Source organism: Bos indicus, chromosome 12, assembly GCF_029378745.1.
Source record: "Bos indicus isolate NIAB-ARS_2022 breed Sahiwal x Tharparkar chromosome 12, NIAB-ARS_B.indTharparkar_mat_pri_1.0, whole genome shotgun sequence".
NCBI lineage: Eukaryota > Metazoa > Chordata > Mammalia > Artiodactyla > Bovidae > Bos > Bos indicus.
The window spans coordinates 21,503,263-21,522,979 of record NC_091771.1 but is presented as its reverse complement, the minus strand read 5'-3'; the positions used below and the strand labels follow the sequence as shown (position 1 = coordinate 21,522,979).

At 43.8% G+C, this 19,717-nt stretch overlaps 1 protein-coding gene across 2 annotated transcripts in view; it reads right to left on the bottom strand.

Annotated features, from left to right (window-relative positions):
* The window catches only part of THSD1 (thrombospondin type 1 domain containing 1), a 28,397-nt gene extending 9,154 nt beyond the window's left edge, over positions 1-19,243 (bottom strand). The window contains exons 1-3 of one of the 2 annotated variants that reach the window (XM_019971356.2): positions 18,845-19,243; positions 15,661-15,799; positions 11,239-12,201 (exon numbers count right to left, since the gene is read on the bottom strand). In XM_019971356.2, coding sequence (XP_019826915.2) covers positions 11,239-12,201; positions 15,661-15,718 — 1,021 coding nt within the window. In that variant the 5' untranslated portion in view covers positions 15,719-15,799; positions 18,845-19,243. The remainder of the gene's footprint in view (positions 1-11,238; positions 12,202-15,660; positions 15,800-18,844) is intronic. The other variant, XM_019971355.2, reaches the window with a different exon arrangement.
* Between the last annotated feature and the right edge of the window lie 474 nt (positions 19,244-19,717).

The following is a 19,717-nucleotide window of genomic DNA, read 5'->3' as shown; positions in this document are numbered from 1 at the left end:
TTTTACCCTCTGAGCCACCAGGGAAGCCTAGACTGCAGAACAAGGAGTATTACCAGGGACGAAGAGAGATGTTTACATAATGATAAAAGGGTCAATTCAGCAAGGAGACCTAACAACCCTAAATAGGGATACACCGAACACCAGAGGGCTTGCAAAAAGTCAAGATATCTGAGTGATTGAGCACGCATGCACTAACTTCAGAGCTTCAAAATACATACAGAACACATCCAACGCAGTCATTATTGATTGGCAAATGCAACCTTCTTCCCCAAGCATATATGTAATCACTGCCAGATAGAATAATTGAATAACCCCCTATAAATAATTATCCTACGTCCCTTCTCTATCAACACCCATCCAATCCCAAGATCTATCAGGTCATGCCCACACTAGGCACCAAAACATCCTGTGCATAAAAGTCTCTCTTCATCATTACAGACAAAAACTCATCATGCAGTCAAGGGTCTACAAAGCACTACAAAAACATAAGGAGAACATGCAGGGCAGATACATTCTCAGGAGAGCCAAGTGGTGCAATCCTTGGATGAGTCATGGAATATGAGTTCTTTACGGCAATTAAAAGTCTTGGATTTTCACAAGAGTGGGAGCATTACAAACCAGTATCCTGGACCAATGTCAAGTGAGGTGTGGTAATTATGTTCCATCCAGAGTTCCAACTGAACACAATATTGGTTCTGTGTCTCCCAGATTCACACTGCAGCTCCTCAAATGGCTGAACAACAAGCCAGCTTTGTCCTCGAGCTTCAGAGCTGTTCAGACACTAAGCTTCCAGTGCTTGTAAAGCTTTGGGAAGCTCCTAGGAAGTCTCTCTGAGCTAAAGTACTGTGATTTATTTCTGAAAAATCTCCTGGGAATTCCACTATTGTGACCTCTAAATGGCAAATTAAGTCAATGTATAGTTTATCCTTCTCTTGTGCTTGTATTTAAGACTACAAAAGGTAGACTACAAAAGCCAAGAATCCTTTTGTTATTCTTTCTTAACTCTTCTACTTTATATGCGCTGTTTTCATTTTTAATCTCTAAGTCCCGTCGGACTCTTTTGGGATGCTATGGACTTGTAGCCTGCCAGGATCCTCTGTCCACGGAATTTCCAGTCAAGAACACTGGAGTAGGTTGCCATTCCCTTCTCCAGGGTATCTTCCCAAACCAGGAATCAAACCCAAATCTCTTGTATTGGCAGGCAGATTCTTTACCATTAAGCCACCAGGGAAGCCCACCCTTTATATTACATAGATATTATTTAAATATATAGTCATATGTCAAACCAAAAACAAAAATTCCATTAGTAGGAACCAGAAAAAAAAATCAAAGTTCTGGTAAAAGCATGAATCTTAATGTCAAAAATCTCATTATGAAATGTGCTTTTTTCCTTTGAAAGTAAAATCATGACCGGTAGGATCATTAGCCATTAGAAAAAAATAAACATTTAAACTAAGTTTTAGTTCTTAAACTTCTAAACCAAATTAATCGAACAGAAAATAAGAGAAATCACTCAAAGCAATAAACAAATTTAATCAGGCAAAATTTTTAATGCCTTAAATAACTCTATCTGTTCCCTAAAGATTTCTGTTAACACTGAAGAAAATACTTAGCAAAATGGGGACTGACTGGATAGCTATAATAAACGTGGTAGAAATGAAGAGTAAGATGACCAATTTTCTAAATAGTCTTCCTTCATGAATGACAGGCTGTTTGTTTTGTCCTGTTTAGATGTCCGTACATCATACTACATAGCAAACCTGTTTGGCCAGGATAAATGCTTTACAGGCCACTCTATAGGATATTAAATCTGAATGAGCAAAATGTGTTCAGAATAGGAAAAGGGAGATTTGTTTCCACTTCAAGCATATTTGAAGAGTAGGAAATCTTCACATTTGCAAGACATTTTGTCGAGTCTAATGTAACGAAACAAAACATGCTTATAAGAAAATTCAAGAGACTTTAGTGAGTAGCTAAGAGCAGCCATGGGAGAAAAGACTCTTGGGTCAGCAGTTCAGATTTTCTGAGCCTGACACAGGCTCATTCACATGAGACCACACATGCTTATACCTGGGCCAGTGGGTTCCCAAGTGGGTAAGATGTCTTCAAGAGGGGGAGGGCAGCACAAGATGAACCAATGAGGTGAGGAGGAAAATACTGGAACTTTTTTTCAAAGAGTTTCCTATTACTTAATATCCAGATTGATAGATGACTGTATGGTAGGCAGCATGTAATATCAGTAATATAGCAAATGCTGGACTGCCCTGGTGGTCCAGTGGTTAAGAATCTACCTGCCAATACAGGGGTCATGGGTTCGATCCTTGGTCCAGGAAGATTCCACATGCCACAGGGCAACTAAGCCTGTGTCACACAATTACTGAGGCTGCACCCTAGAGCCTGTGCTCCGCAAGAGGGAAGCCGCTGCAGTGAGAAGCCTGTGCACTGCAACTAGAGAGCAGCCCCTACGTGCCACAACTAGAGAAAGTCTGCACATAGCAATGAAGACCCAGCACAGACAAAAAAAAAAGTGCTCAAGCCAGTCTAATCACCAGCAGTTTTTAAGCCATCAACCTAACCTTTCTATGCCTCCCTTTCTTTACCTATACAGTTGACAATAAAATAAACCTAACTCATACAATTATTGTAAGGATTAAATGGGCTAATATTCATAAAGCACCCAAAACAGCTCTTGGTGCCAAGTAATCACTGTATAAATGTGATTATGCCAAATGGTCACATAGGGCATGTCAGCTATTCTTAAAAAATCCCAAAGGAAGAGCAGGAGTTCCGCCAAGTGGAAGGGTTTACTGGTTCCTTCATTGTCAGAGAACTGCAGAGTATTTAAGCATCTAAGGGCCTGCTTATATTAAATCATATTTTCCAGTTTTAGGTAAACTAACTGGATGAGTAGTTTAAAAAGATTCTGGCAAAGAATTAAAGATGAAACAGTAATTAAGCACCTGCAAATAAACAACAATAACAGGAGGACAGTACTCCTGTTCTTGACAAAAGCTCTTGTCCAGTCACCCTGGGAATGAAAAATAAGACCAACTAACCAATCAGAGAAAGAAGAAGACAGGCAACAGACTTAAATTATCAAGAAAACTATGTGCTGAATATTTACAATTTTTACTTGTCAAAAACACTGTGTGACTCTGAATTTATACCCTCTATCAGTAATTCTCAATTTAGCCCTAAATATATGTATTACATATATATTTGCCTTGAGAAACAGGATCCATTATCCCTTATCTGACACCATTGGGGCAGATGAGCACAGAATTCAGAATTTCTCAATTTAGATTTTTGCATATTACTGCAGCACCTGTGCCTGATATTACTAACACTCCTCTCACAGCATCTCATAACCACACATATAACATTTCTACAGAGAAACTCATAAACGTTCACACTAAGTAGGATAAATGAAGATCGCAAATAATCATTTTTGACATTATCCTGTTCCTGTAAATTAGTATGTACATGTTTAAGGTCCTAAGACATATTTGGAAAAACAGACAAACATATCAAACACATTTTCCCTTTTCAAAAGGAACTAATGGGAAATTCATTGTGCATCAGTGAGTCACAGCTCACGGTGGGTTCAGTGAGGGGCGGGGAGGGTTCCTGAATGATGCCATTTGGCAACAAGGACAGTCTTTACTTGTCAGAGCCAGCAATTTAAAAGGAAAGGGAAAAGAACTTGATTTATTCATTAACTTTTATACTAGAAACACAAAGGCACCGAGTTTCCGTCACTAGCATAAATTTCATCGACCAGCCAAGCAAAGCCCTGCTGGGTGGCCACACACAAGAGAGAGAATCTGAGGTTTCCAGGATCGTTTAGCCCCTCAAGGTTCTCCTTCCAGCCCTAATGCCTGATTGTGTCTAGTGGCTGCAGCCCCAGAGGGAACCCTGAGCACCCTCAGCCTGGACACAGAGCTCTACTCCCTGTTCTGCCCACCCCCGACCCCAGGGTCTTCCCTCTGCTGCTGGGAGGGACTCAGTCTTTAGACACCAGTGGAGGAGTCAGCGGGAAGCCCCACAGCTGGGAGAACGAACCAACACGGAGACCTCCTGCTCCCAAGGTCTTTCATCAAGTGGCCTGAACTCCTCTGCCTGGCCATGGTTTGTTTCCATTGTGTGTGTGCTCAGTCGCTCAGTCGCGTCCAACTCTTTGCAACCCCATGGACTGCAGCCCAGCCTCCTCTGTCTGTGGGATTTCCCAAGCAAGAATACTGGAATGGGTTGCCGTTTCCTTCTCCCCTGACCCAGGGATTGAACCCGAGTCTCTTATGTTTCCTGCAATGGCAGGCAGGTTCTTTACCACTAGGGCCACCTGGGAAGCCCTTGCTTCCATTAAATTCAGTCAATTAAAATTTTTTTTCCTCTCTTAGCAACTTCTTTTGAAATGGCAACCACATCTTGAATGATTAAATTAATGTAATTGTTTTTCCACTGACACCTAGCTGAGACCTGTCATATCAGAGTACAACTTTCCCTTTACTAAATATGTACTGAGCACCTGTTAATGTGCCAGGTATATGAAGTGGGCCAAACAAAGATCATAAATAGCTTCATGGCAGCACAAGTCGGCTTTTGTCGCCAAATGAGCTTATGTAATCTGGAGTTCAGGGAGGTGTAGAAATGTGGGATAAAGACTGAACAAGCAGTGACCGAGGGATAAATGCCATGAAGGAGGGTCTAAGAATGCTGCGCCAGTTTATACCAGGGAGTTTACCGAGCCTGGGATCGAGGAAGAGTAACCAGGAGGAGACTTGGGGGATGGGTTAATGTAACCAAGTGAAGGTGGGCAGAGAGGTACCCAGTCTCCAGCCCATGGATGGGGACTGTAGGGGGTGGGGGGCAGCTGGCCACGGAGGGAGCATGGATGCTCATCCTCATAGGCGAGGTGTCAAGTGAGGTGACTGACAAGTTTTAAGCAAGAGAATAGCCCTCAGTCGACCTGAATTTTCAATAATCCCTGGCTGCCTTGAGAGAATGAAGGGGACGAGGGAAAAACAATTAGGGATCTATTAAAAGAGCCCAAGTGGGGGGCTTCCCAGATGGTGCTAGTGGTAAAGAACCCGCCTCCCAGTGCAGGAGATGAGATGTGGGTTCGATCCCGGGGTGGGGAAAATCCCCTGGAGGAGGGCATGGCAACCCACTCCAGCATTCTTGCCTGGAGAATCCCATGGACAGAGGAGCCTGGCGGGCTACAGCCCATGGGGTCACAGGGTTGGACAGGATGGAAGCACCTGAGCACACACACACTGGGAACTAAGATCCCACAAGCCGCACAGCACAGCCAAAAACAGAGTCCAGCGGGGAGATGATGGAGGCTTAAAGCAAGGGGTGTCGGTGGAAATGAAGAGACACGGAGAGATTCAGGGATTCTTTGAAGAGACAAAATCCATAGGACCTAGTGATTAGTTCATAGGAGGTGAAGAAGAGGAAGGCTCCTGAGTTTGGGGTTCAAATAATGAAATGGTGGAGTCTCGTACTGAGGAGCAGTGTTGGGGGGTAAGCTGATGAGTCCAATTCCTCGCTGCTTTTGAGGGGCCTGGAAGACATCTGGGGACAACAGCTGTTCAGCTCTTGGATGCAGGTGAGAGACGCTAGCCTGGAGCCATCAGCAACAGGACAGCAATCACCTAGCAACTGTGAGAAGAATGAAAAAACGCAGAGGTTCCAATAGAAGATGCAGAAGGCCAAATAGAAGACTCAGAAGTCCAAGGCTTAAGGGATGCGATGGGTGTAGAACAGGCTGGCAAAGGAAGGAAAGCCAGGGAGGTAGGAGGCAAACAAGGCGAGTGTGATGTCACAGAATCAAGGTCAACGAAGACACCGACGAGAAGCATCCCAGGTTTGGGAACCTAGAAGTCATTCACTGGCTGCTTTAATGAGAGCATTTGCAGGGCAGGCGTGAGAGACAGGAGTGGGCTGCAAAGTGAACGGGGGTGAGGAAGTAAACCCCAAAGTACAGGTGCCTTTTTCAAGACCCAGGGCTACACAAGGAAGACGAGAGAAAGACGGTGTGTTCTGGGGAGAATGCAGAGGCGAGGGGCAAGTTTGTTTTGTTCTCAGATGAGACGACTAAGGACATCTCAAAGTGGATGCGGATGAGCCAGTAAAGAAGGGACAGTTAGAGACAGAGGAGAGGAGGGTAATCATGATTAACAGAAGGTTCCGGAGACAGCAGAGGGGCTGGGATCCCCAGGGCAGGGGAGGGCTGACCTCGCACTGGAGGAATGACGCTGCTTCTCTGGGGACAGCAAAGGAGAGGACAGGACGGCTGCCTGCAGGCTTATGGGGATCTCAGTAGGTGAGTGAGAAGGCACACCCCTGATGGCTTCCAGCTGCTCTGTGTGTCTGCGTGAGCTCCGGGTGTGAGGCAGGGGTGGGCGTGAGGACAGGGGAGGGCCAACAGAGCAGAGCAGAACAGCAGGGGCGTGAGCAGGAGGGGCTGGTACGCTGGGTCCAGCAGGAGAGGAGGCACGTGCACCCCTAGTGGCCCTGCTCCGCCTGGGTGCAGAGGGCAGCGGCAGGGGCATCAGGACAACGAGGCAGGGGCGTTTGGGGTATTGGTAGAGGAGTTGTCAAAGGAACAGGCTGCAGAACGTAAGCTAGAGAGGTAACCACAAGCAGGGACGCGCCAGTGGTAGGGACGGAGTCACAAGCATCCCTCAGGAGAAGTAAGCACAACTGGAGCAAGAAACACGTGGGGCACCGAAGATCCTCAGAGGCCTGGGCCATCAGGGGGCACAGGGCCTAGTGGGAAAGTAGATAAGGGAATGTGTATGTATCAGGAACATTTCTGCTGGATTAACCTCTTGCCAAGACCAGGCCTGCACCCAGGAAAAGGGAAAGAAATGCAAAGAGGAGCCTGGGGCCTGGGTGGAACCATAATAACCCTACTTCTTTGTGCAAAGAATTAAGAATCTGAAGACGTTTCTAGAAATCTGGCTGTGAACTCTCACAAAAGAAGCATCATTCTTATAACAAGGGACTCATGACAGCAAAGAGACAACCTTGAAGACACTTTCTAGAAGAAACACAACATTACTCACTACAATTTGGGATTTAGCTGTGAATCCTGACTTGCCATATGATGTAGTAACATAATATTTAAATACATACAAAAGGATGAAACTAGAACATTCTCTAAAACCATACACAAAAACAAACTCAAAATGGATTAAAGACCTAAATGTAAGACAGGCTACTGTAAAATGCTTAGAGGAAAATACAGGCAGAACACTCTTTGATATAAATTTCAGTAATATCTTTTTGGATCCAGCTCCTAGTGTAGTGAAAATATAAACAAAAATAAACAAATGGGACCCAATTAAGCTTAAAAGCTTTTTCACAGCAAAGGAAACCATAAACAAAATGAAAAACAACCCACAGAATGGGAGAAAATATTTGCAAATGAAGCAACTGTCTCCAAAATATACAAATCACTCATGTAGCTCAATATTAAACAAACAACCCAATCAAAAAAGTGGGCAGAAGATCAAAATAGACATCTCTCCGAGGAAGACATAGAGATAACCAATAAACACATGAAAAGATGCTCAATATCACTAATTATTAGAGAAACGCACACCTAAACTTCAATGAGGTTATCACTTCACACCTGTCAGAATGGTTATCATCAAAAAATCTACAAATAATAAATGCTGGAGAGGGTGCAGGGAAATCCTCCTACACTGTTGATGGAAACATAAATTAGTACAACCACTAGGGAGAACTGTATGGAGATTCCTTAAAAAACTAAAACTAGAACTACCATGTGACCCAGCAATCACACCCCAGGGCATGTATCTGGAGCAAACTAAAATTCAAAAGATATATGCACCCCTAAGTTCATGCAGTACTATTCACAACAGCCAAGACAGGAAAGCAACCTAAATGTCCATCAGCAGAGAGATGAATAAAAAGATGTGCTCATGTAAACCAGCCAGTTCTAAAGAAAATAAACCCTGAATACTCATTGGAAGGACTGATGCTGAAGTTGAAGCTCGGATACTTTGGCCACCTGATGCAAAGAGCCAACTCACTAGAAAAGACCCTGATTCTGGGAATGACTGAAGGTAAAAGGAGAAGGCAGCAGAGGTTGAGATGGTTGGATAGCATCACCAATTCAACGGACATGAACTTGGGCAATCTCTGGGAGATAAGTGAGAGACAGAGAGCCCTGGTGTGCTGCAGTCCATGGGGTCACAAAGAGTTGGACATGACTTAGTGACTGAACAACAGCAACAGTATATATACAATGGAATACTACTCAGCCGCAAAAAAAGAATGAAATAATGCCATTTGCAGCAACATGGACGGACCTAGAGATTATCATTCTAAGCGAAGTAAATCCAGAGAAAGACAAGCATCATATAATCTCACTTATATGTGGAATCTAAAAAAAATGATACAAATAAACTTACTTACAAAGCAGAAAACAGACCTACCAACTTTTAAAACAAACTTATGGTTACTAAAGTGGAAAGGTGGCAGGAGGATAAATTAGAAGGTTGGGATTAACATGTACACACTATATATAAAAAAGATGATCAATAAGAACCTACTGCATAGCACAGGGAACTCAGTATTCTTTAATAACCTGTATGGCAAAAGAATCTGAAAAAGAATAGAGATAAACATACATACATAGCTGATTTATTTTGCTGTACACCTGAACCTAACACAATATTGTAAATCAGCTATCCAATATAAAATAAAAGGACAAACATACCTAAAAAATAAAATACAGTGTAGTAATAGCTGAAGTTTATCAGTGCTTCCTACATGCCAGGCACCATGCTAAGAAATGTACACACTGATTTTCCTTAATTCTCACAACTCTCCAAGGCAGATACTCTTATTATCCCCATTTTATTGATGGGGAAGCTGAGACCTACAGCAGTTAGCAGTGAGCTGGGTATGCTTTCCAATATTTTTCATTTTTCAGATAAGGATGTTAACATCATTTGGAACATTACAAGGAGTGAACCATAAAAATGATGGCAGTTGATAGAACATTCAGGTATGACCTAAATTAAATCCCTTATGACTATACAGTGGAAGTGAGAAATAGATTTAAGGGACTAGATCTGATAGATAAAGTGCCTGATGAACTATGGACGGAAGTTTGTGACACTGTACAGGAGACAGGGATCAAGACCATCCCCAAGAAAAAGAAATGAAAAAAAGCAAAATGGCTGTCTGAGGAGGCCTTACAAATAGAGAAGAAAAGCAAAAAAAGCAAAAAAAAAAAAAGAAGCAAAAAGCAAAGGAGAAAAGGAAAGATATACCCATTTGAATGCAGAGTTCCAAAGAACAGCATGGAGAGATAAGAAAGCCTTCCTCAGCGATCAATACAAAGAAATAGAGGAAAACAACAGAATGGGAAAGACTAGAGATCTCTTCAAGAAAATTAGAGATACTAAGGGAACATTTCATGAAAAGATGGGCGCAATAAAGGACAGAAATGGTATGGACCTAACAGAAGCAGAAGATATTAAGAGGTGGCAAGAATACACAGAAGAACTGTACAAAAAAGATCTTCAAGACGTAGATAATCACGAAGGTGTGATCACTTGCACTCACCTAGAGCCAGACATCCTGGAATGTGAAGTCAAGTGGGCCTTAGGAAGCATCACTATGAACAAAGCTAGTGGAGGTGATGGAATTCCAGTTGACTTATTTCAAATCTTAAAAGATGATGCCGTGAAACTACTGCACTCAATATGTATGTCAGCAAATTTGGAAAACTCAGCAGTGATCACAGGACTGGAAAAGGTCAGTTTTCATTCCAACCCCAAAGAAAGGCAATGCCAAAGAATGCTCAAACTACCACACAATTGCACTCATCTCACACACTAGTAAAGTAATGCTCAAAATTCTCTAAGCCAGGCTTCAGCAATACTCGTGAACCGTGAACTTCCAGATGTTCAAGCTGGTTTTAGAAAAGGCAGAGGAACCAGAGATCAAATTGCCAACATCCGTTGGATCATCGAAAAAGCAAGAGTTCCAGAAAAACATCTATTTTTGTTTTATTGACTATGCCAAAGCCTTTGGCTGTGTGGATTACAATAAACTGTGGAAAATTCTGATAGAGATGGGAATACCAGACCACCTGACCTGCATCTTGAGAAACCTGTATGTAGGTCAGGAAGCAACAGTTAGAACTCGACATGGAACAAGAGACTGGTTCCAAATCAGAAAAGGAGCACGTCAAGCCTGTATATTGTCACCCTGCTTATTTAACTTCTATGCAGAGTATATCATGAGAAACGCTGGACTGGAAGAAGCACAAGCTGGAATCAAGATTGCCGGGAGAAATATCAATAACCTCAGATATGCAGATGACACCATCCTTATGGCAGAAAGTGAAGAAGAACTAAAGAGCCTCTTGATGAAAGTGAAAGAGGAGAGTGAAAGAGCTAGCTTAAAGCTCAGCATTCAGAAAACGAAGATCATGGCATCCGGTCCCATCACTTCACGGCAAATAGATGGGGAAACAGTGGAAACAGTGGCTGACTTTATTTTTCTGGGCTCCAAAATCACTGCAGATGGTGACTGCAGCCATGAAATTAGAAGACACTTACTCCTTGGAAGGAAAGTTATGACCAACCTAGATAGCACATTAAAAAGCAGAGACATTACTTTGCCAACAAAGGTCCGTCTAGTCAAGGCTATGGTTTTTCCAGTAGTCATGTATGGATGTGAGAGTTGGACTATAAAGAAAGCTGAGTGCAGAAGAATTGATGCTTTTGAACTGTGGTGTTGGAGAAGACTCTTGTAAGTCCCTTGGACTGCAAGGAGATCCAACTAGTCCATCCTAAAGGAGATCAGTCCTGAGTGTTCACTGGAAGGACTGATGTTGAAGCTGAAACTCCAATACTTTGGCCACCTGATGTGAAGAGCTGACTCATTTGAAAAGACCATGATGCTAGGAAAGATTGAGGGCAGGAGGAGAAGGGGATGACGGAGGATGAGATGGTTGGATGCCATCACTGACACAATGGACATGGGTTTGCGTGGACTCTGGGAATTGGTGATGGACAGGGAGGCCTGGAGTGCTATGGTTCATGGGGTTGCAGAGTCGGACATGACTGAGCGCCTGTACTGAAGTTCATAGAAAATCAAGTTCATCTAATTTCAAAAGAATAATTTTGATTGCATGAAGATACCAATTTCATTAAAAGAAAAAAATGGTTTTAAAATCGCAATACCAACCTATACTTCTCCGAATCAGCATGCACTCCTTCTCCTTTGCAGAAAACTGGCTTTGGCTTGAAACGCCAAAGTCAAAGCAGTATTTATTCCTCCCCATGTCAAACAAAGTGCAGTTGAATACTGTTCTCCTCTCTCCCAAGGCCAGGCTGTTTTCAGCCAGCCGATTGGTCCTCTCCCCGGGGAGTCTGGGGGCTTCCTTGAAGACGGCGATCACCCCTTGGACGAAGATGCAAGGTGGAGGCAGCACCATGACCTCCACCCCGGCCTCGCAGGTGAGCTCCGGCTCCATCACCAGTTTGTACCCAAATTTCTGGGCCAGGTCAATGGGGCCTGTGGACATTATGACGGAGTCTCGGCCCAGCAGCTTCAGCACCACGGTGACCGTGACATAGGCTTCCGGCCCCACAGGGGGGCAATCGAACTCAACCCACTGGCCTTGAGCGAGCTCCACCCTCTTGCTGGCCCTAATCTCCAGCGGCAGGGCCTGACCCGCCCTCGCCTCCGGGAGGCTGTTGGTGAAGGTGACCTCCAACAAGATGTCAGGCTTGTCACCGGGGAACGGGCACAGTGGTTGACTGGTGAAAAGGCCCACCTGGAAGGTGCCTTCGGCCGCCATGGACGTCCTGCTCAGGTCAACGTGGAAGACGGGCCATTCCACCTTGAGAAAGGCGCTCCTCTCCCTCGGGGGGACCGGGAGGCTGCTGTTTGTCGCTTCCCGGGTCATCACGAACCAGTAGTCGCCTGCCTCCTTGAAGTAGAAGCACTCAAACTCGAGGGTCCCCTGGGACTGGTTGGTCAGGAGGTATTTGGTGGTAAGAGTCTGGTTGGAGCTGGCCTCCACCAGCAGGACAGAGACATTCCTCAGCGTCCCGTTGGCACCATGGAAATCCACCGTCACTGTGCTGTTGCTTAGTGCTACATGGCCCGGCTCCCCCAGCACAAGATGCTCAGCCTCTCCAAGAACTGAAAGGAAATGGTCATAGTGAGTTTTAAAAAGGGACATCTGAGCGGCAGTACTGATGACATCGATGAAAACAGCATTTTAGACACAGGAGAAGTTTGAACTGAGCAAAGGATGACATAAAATGATGTTGAGTGCTAACCCTGGGAGCTGAGCCCTGAGCCTCTTCCATTCTAAAATGGCTCAGGTCCTTCATCTCCATCTTTCATGATTCTCATTCAAAATAACGAATGGATACTCTGAATTCTCCGCAGTCAACAATGGAATCTATCCGTGAAGAAAACCTAATAAGGCAAGAGTAACAGTTGACAATTCTCATGATAAAAATCCAACACTTCACTTTGCTCACTTTAGTCATACTGTAGTATTTAGGTATTTGCAGGAAATAGGTTTACAGTGAGGGCTTCCCCAGTGGTAAAGAATCCATCTGCAATGCTGGAGACACAGGAGGTGCAGGTTTGATTCCTGGGTCAGGAAGATCCCCTGGAGGAGGGCATGGCTACCCACTCCAGCACTCTTGACTGGAGAATCACATGGACAGAGGAGCCTGGCGGGCTACAGTCCATAGGGTTGCCAAGAGTCGGACATGACTGAAGTGACTTAGCATGTGCATGCACACACACACACACACATCCACAAATTTACGGTGAAGTGAAAGAAAGCCTGATTTAAATGGCAGAATATGAAGTACTCTAGATTACTTAACATGGACGATTCTAAATATACAGTTGATGCTTGAACAACACGGGTTTGAACTGCAAGGGTCCACTTACGCCCAGATTTGTTCCAACAATAAATAGTAACTAGATGATCTGCGGTTGGCTGAATCTGCAAATGCAAACAGCAGTTATGGAGGGCCAACTATTAGTTATATCAGGATTTTCCACTGTGCAGAGGATCAGACTCCTTAAACCCCACGTTGTCCAATGATCAGCTGTACCTGTAAGTTACTGCTTTCTGACATTCAAGACAAGTGTGTGAGTATTTTTACCAATAAAGAAACTGCCTTTCGTTTGTATAAGGCAGAAATTTTTAGATGAATAAGAAATGTTGACATTCTATCCTACATGGATTAATCCAGGGGACAGAGTGAATATTCATGGAATAGCTAAGCATGTCCTTGGTGATTTTAATGACATTATAGTAACAGGCCTAGACAAGATAGATGACTACTAGCCCAAAAGTATCACTTAGTTTAGGATAATCATATCTTTTTTTAAAAAAGAGACCCACTGGAGCAGCTGAAGTAAAAAGCAGAAAGAACACAGACACACAAGAATCCTTGTTTCTATTTTGAACCCTATCCAAATACATACCAAAAGAGACGGAATTTGGCAATACAACAATCAACTGGCCTGTGGCTAGGGTAAGAAGCATTCTAGATTTAAGAAAGTGCAGTGCCCTTTGGTTTGAAAAACAACATGTGTAAGTAGGAATTTGTAAGTCTTCTTATATATACATGATAATAAAATATATTAATATAATAACAATAATTACATATGTATATGCCCAAAGGACCTCACTGTGTTGTCTGGGCTGGTAGTCCTTAAATACATTCAATCTATAGCAGAGACTGACATAGTATTGTAAATCAACTATACATCAATACAAAATAAATTAAATTCACTTGGCTATACAGCAGAAAACAATCAACACTGTAAATCAACAATACGCCAATAAAATTTTTTTAAAAAAAGAAAAAGTAGACTATTCAAGGATATTAAAAAATGAAGTTATTTTTATTAGAATCAGCACATGAAATACTGTCACATGTGGGTTTGTTTTGATCGCCTCAGCACTTCACTCATTTCTTATTTAAGATAAGGGGAAATAAAATGTATAAAACTCGGATAGATCTGGACACTTGAAAGACCATAATAGTTTTTTTTTTCATCAACATACAAATTGAGGAATACTCCCTGTTGGATGAAGGTGACTCAGGGTTAAGGAAGGCGGTCGCTTTTGATGCAGCTTCTGTGCGGGTTCAGAGCTGACCTCCAGTGCTCACTGCAGCCCGAGGAAGGAGTAAGGACTGAGAACAAAGCTTGTATTCATTTGCATCCGATGGGGCAGAATGGTTCTGTGATGCATTTTTAGACTGAGAAGCACACCACACTTAGTTAATTAATGAAAACCTATTGTCAAGGATACGGTTACCACAGAGGCAGATCAGATTCTAATTTGCTGGGCAGCTAGTCAATGAAAGAGACACACATGTCCCTTTGGAAATGGACAGGAAAGAGACAACTGATGAATCTCAACAGCAGCAGAAAGAAGGTGTGTACTGAACAGGGAACTTGGCTGCTTTACACTTGAACTCTAGTTTCTACAGGCAAGAATATATTCTCATTTAGAAAACTACAATTGGTCATACCATAAACTGACTACTACAGTTCAGTTTTCTCCATTCATTCATTTCCTCTCTCCCATTCCTTTAAAGGAACTGGTGTCTCAATATAAACATATGGATTTCAAAAGAAATCTAACTGGTAATGGTCTGTTTTGATCAATTTCAAATGGAGAAGGGGATAAAACCCCACATATATGAAAATACCTCCATTTTTAGTAGCAGCCTTTGCACTCAACTTTTATGCTTTATTTTCTGCTCAATCAACTTTTTTATGTGCCGGTAAAATATTCTGTTCTCAACAATAACAAACATCCTTGCAGACTATTTAAAGAGAAATTTTTGATGTCTTTATCTTTATGAAACAAAGTACCCTTTTATAGTTTTTTGTATAAGGCTGTTAGATGCAGAGCAATGTTTTCCCCAGTGGCTCAGTGGTAAAGAATCTACCTGCAATGCAGGAGACGCAAATTCGATCCCTGGGTTGGGAAGATCCCCTGGAGAAGGAAATAGCAACCCACTCCAGAATTCTTGCCTGGAGAATCCCATGGACAGAGGAGTCTGGTAGGCTACAGTCCATGGGGTTGCACAGAGTCAGATACAACTGAAGCAACTGAGCATACACGAGTATGCACAAAAGACTTTAAAAGAAATGAATCCCAGGGACCTCCCTGGCGGTCAAGCAGTTAAGACTCAGTGTTTCCACTGCAGGGGGTGTGGGTTCAATCCGTGGTTGGGGAACTAAGATCCCACATGCTTTGAGACACAGTGAAAACAAAACAATAAACAAAAATAAAACTAAAAAACAGTACACACACAAATGTATAATACCGAAACACTAGGAAATCAAAGTGAGGGCAACATGTTTGTCTCCAACTTGTGAAATGTGAGTTTAAAAAAAAAAAAACTTTAAAATATATTTTAAATGAAATTTGATTTAATAATGCAGAACCTTAAGAGAACCTAGGGTTGCAAGAATCATGGTTTAAAAGGCACTGAACTGGAGTCCCTGCCCTGCCTCCTTCATAGAGAGGCATCAACATTCATGCATTTAAAAACCTCCCATTTCTGTTTCTTCACTGAGCCCCACAGCATAAGTACACTCAACACTTACCATAGTCACAGAGCACCACCAGCAACAGATTTGAAAAGTCTTTCAACGTTTGTTTCATTCTGATCAGCAAAATCCCAGGTCTTTGGTCTCCTCATGTCCTTTCTCACATCCGAATTGTGGAGTCTTCTTTCAAAAACACCTGCAAGGAGAACCGCAAAGAAATACTGGCTCTGTTCAATGTGATTCATAAAATAGTAACCCTGAGATGACAAGACCATTCTAAGAAGTCAGACTTCCTAGTTAATACTGAGAAGAAAACAGGAAGGACATTACTGTTGCCCCCAGGGAAATGATCGGTCATTATACACGTTCCTTTCCTTTCATTATAGCTCACCTGCTAAGAACATTTAGGTCTGCCCACAGCAAGACTTTCTCTGCAAAACTCCATGTCTTTTATCTTTATAGCAGACCCTTACGTGGACAGTTGGTTGCTCTCTGCTTAATTTTATTGAAGCTCATAGCCAACCTTGATAATATATCTTCGCACATTTATATGCATGGCATAGAAGGCTAACCAACTGACTAACATTTTGCCAAATTTTTGCATCTGTTGTGTAGACCCTCCCTGCTTCCACAAATGGACTTATATTAACATTGTCTGTCTTACACAATTGGTGTGTTATCTGGATTGCTCCATTTCTTAATGCCTAGGAGCTATATCAAAATTATTAAGCCTTAAAAAAAAAAAGGTACTCAGATTATTGCAATTAAATGTGAACTTCATGTGGCCCTGACTTCCCTTGGTTAGGGCATTCTAAAGACAAAACAGCTATCATCTTTGGCAGCCTTCCAATACTTGTTGCTGCTGGCTGGCATGCATCAGGAGATGTATGATTTCAGGCAGCAATCTTCCCAGACCACCTAGGAGGGCAGGGAAGACCTTGATGGCCCGTGGTTCAGAATGATTTGTGAGAAGTGGCACTTTGATATAAACACACTATTACACAACAGAATGAGATGCAGGGCATTTAAGAGCCCGTTTTTTTCATACTTGAGTCTAGGAAACTATTGGATACTAAACATTACCAAATAGATATTTTTCTTAATGTCTACATTCCCCCCTATTGTGCACAGTTAATCTAGTTTTAGTAAGTTTTTAAAAAGCATATTATATTCAAAATATATGTATGTCACATCCCTTCAGATAAGGCAGGAATTAAGGGAATTAAGAAGACTGATTGAAATAATCAGAAATTTGGTGGAAAGGAAACAGGTCTGTCTCTATTATCTTTCTCTCTGTAGGAGCTGGTTGAGCAAAAGGAAATGCTGAACTTCCTCAAGAAGCAGAGATATAAAGTGTAATTATGCAGACAATTAGGGCTCTCGCCCTCTCCAAAAACAACCAAAAAAGAAAATTCAGTTTTGTTGGAATAAGGCATAGATTTGACCCAATCCTTTCCTTTAACATGAATTGGGAAACCTGGCCAAAGACAGCAGATGAGCATCACCGCATCTCTGGGGCAAGCGTGGGCACACAGGGCAATTAAAATGCTTCCTTTAAGTCACTGATACTCAGTAACCCAGGTAAGAAGAAACAAGCAATCTCTGGCCCCCAAAAGTGGAACTGACTCCTCCCAAATTGCTTGTTTCCGCATGACAAACAGGCTTCCTTGGTGGCTCAGATGGTAAAGAATCCACTGGCAATGCAAGAGACCTGGGTTTGATTCCTGGGTTGGCAAGATCCCCTGGAGAAAGGAATGGCTACCCACTACAGTCTTCTTGCCTGGGAAATCCTATGGACAGAGGAGCCTGGCGGGCTTGTTCACTGGGTCCCAAAAAATCGGCCGGCAACTGAGCAACTAACACTTCACTTCACCATGCCATGACAAACATTTTCAAAGAAGTTCTTAACCACAACTGATTTTCTGATTATAACACATTTTCTTTCTTATGAAAAAGATCAGTAAAACGGGATAGTGATAATCGATATTTAGAGCTATATGGAAATGGAATTATAAAATAATCCAGGCTATCTGAAACCAGGCTGTTTTATTTTATAAAACATAATATGGTTTGCATACTATGGATTTTTAAAAAATACTCTCAAGCTTTTGAAAATAAATCCCGATTTTTTCATTAATATGAAGATGTTAACAGAGCACCCCAGAATATCATGGAATGATGGGTTTAAAAAAGCATTACTTTTTTTTTTTTTTTTTAAAGAAAACAGCGAGCTTCTTTAATTTGTTTTAAACCTTGCTTATTTTCTTTCAACAGGTGTTCCCAATACCATGACTGGCTACTTACAGTGTTTGGCTTGATAATCGTTTTTTGAGAAAATAAGAACGTGTGCATCCTTTATACACATTTAAAGAAAAAAAACTTATGTAGAGCATTCACATACAGAAATGTTTAGAGACATTCTAAACATAGCAGCTACAGGGTAGGGGCATATTCTCAGTGGCTAATGACATGACGCAGAACTCCGATCCCAGTACTTTGCTGAAATCTGCTAAGATAAACGCTTATCTGCCCCCCTAGGGCGTCTTCAGAACTCAGAAAAAGACACTGAATTACGCTGAGGTTCATGAGACCAATGACTTAGGAAAGAATAAAAGGAAAAGTGATTCTATCCCTTCTGACAAACGTGCACACGCTCGTGTGTACGTCTAATGATATTTATTAAGAGGAAATCCCTAAACTCCAGCAGGGTGCATTTATGTATTCGTCCGAGTCGGCGGTGCCTGGTCGCCGCGTCCACCCAGCTTTTCCCAGGCCCGCAAGTCAAGGTCACGCTTGGAAATCTAAGGCGGCCGGTGTCCTCAGCCCAAAGTCCTCCTAAAACGGCACGTATCTCATACTGCTTGTATCCCAGAAAGGATTTCTTTCTGGAAAGACGCAAGCCAGTTCTGAAACGCAGAATATCCCAGACGCTGATTTTCAAGGGTCCCAAACTGTCCGGACTCAACGCCCATCTATCTGCGGTCAGCCTGGGTTCCTCGGCCACGCCTGCGCCAGGTGCAGGTTGAAGTCGGGACTCGGAGAGGCGGAGACGACACTTTTTATCGCGCGTCCCCGGGGCTCAGCCCCGGGGAGCCAGGGTCGCGGACTGGGTGCATGGAGGGGGCAGTACCGTCCACCTGCGCGTTCCGGCGGCGGGGAGTTGGGCAGCAAGGTGCCAGGAGCCTCCGGGAACCCCGCGGCGAGGGCGCACCCCAGGTCGCTACCGGAAGGTCCCGCTTACCTCTGGGATGGCCGGCGGGACGGCGAGGCGGGCGGAGGGCGAGCGACTTCACGGGCGGCGAGGTAGCTGGCGGAGCATCCCGCGTCCCGGGACTGTGCCCGGGGCAGCCGCGCCGCTCCCGCAGCCCCGCCCGGGACCGCCCCCGACGGCGCGGGGAGGGCGGCACCCGGCGGGCGGGGACCTCCGGGAGCCCGCCAGAGCCGCCCCGCCCGCTCTGGGCCGCGCATCCTTTCCTGCCCGCGCCCGGCTGGCCCGCGGCTGGACAGGAAACCCTGCAGGAAACGCGCGGCCAGCCGGGGCCTGCGGGGAGGAGCCGCGGACCCCTACCCCGCTACCCGGAGCCGGGTTTCAGGGCGAGCCGCCTTGTCTCCCCGCATTTGCGACCCAGTCTCTTCTCCTCCGACCCCTCCACCGCCCCCTTGTCATTATCTTCTGGGGGATCACGAGGCAGTCATTGAAGTTGGCTGTAAGCTTGGTTTCCCAGACGTCATTGAAGAGCTTCAAAAGAGAAGAGCTCACGAAGGTGCCTCTTCATTTTTCTCCGGAGCCAGAATTGGTTATTTACATTAAAAATAACGTTTTAAAAACTCGAATCCGGAAGTGTTCAAGTTGTGTTTTTAAAACAATAGGAGAGGATAGAGTTCCACCTTAACAGCCGGGCTTGTTTTTGAATAGAGTGAAATGTGCAAGACAGTTTACCATTAGCATACCAATGTGGTAAGGAAATCGGAGCCCAGATTTGGTGGTCCCTGGGGAGCAGGTGATTGGAACGAGGCTCCAGGAATCTGTGCGGGGAAGGGGGCGGTGGTGTGTGCGGAGTGGGGATAGATACATTCTGTTGGTTGAGGTGTGAATTACACGGATTCATTATGT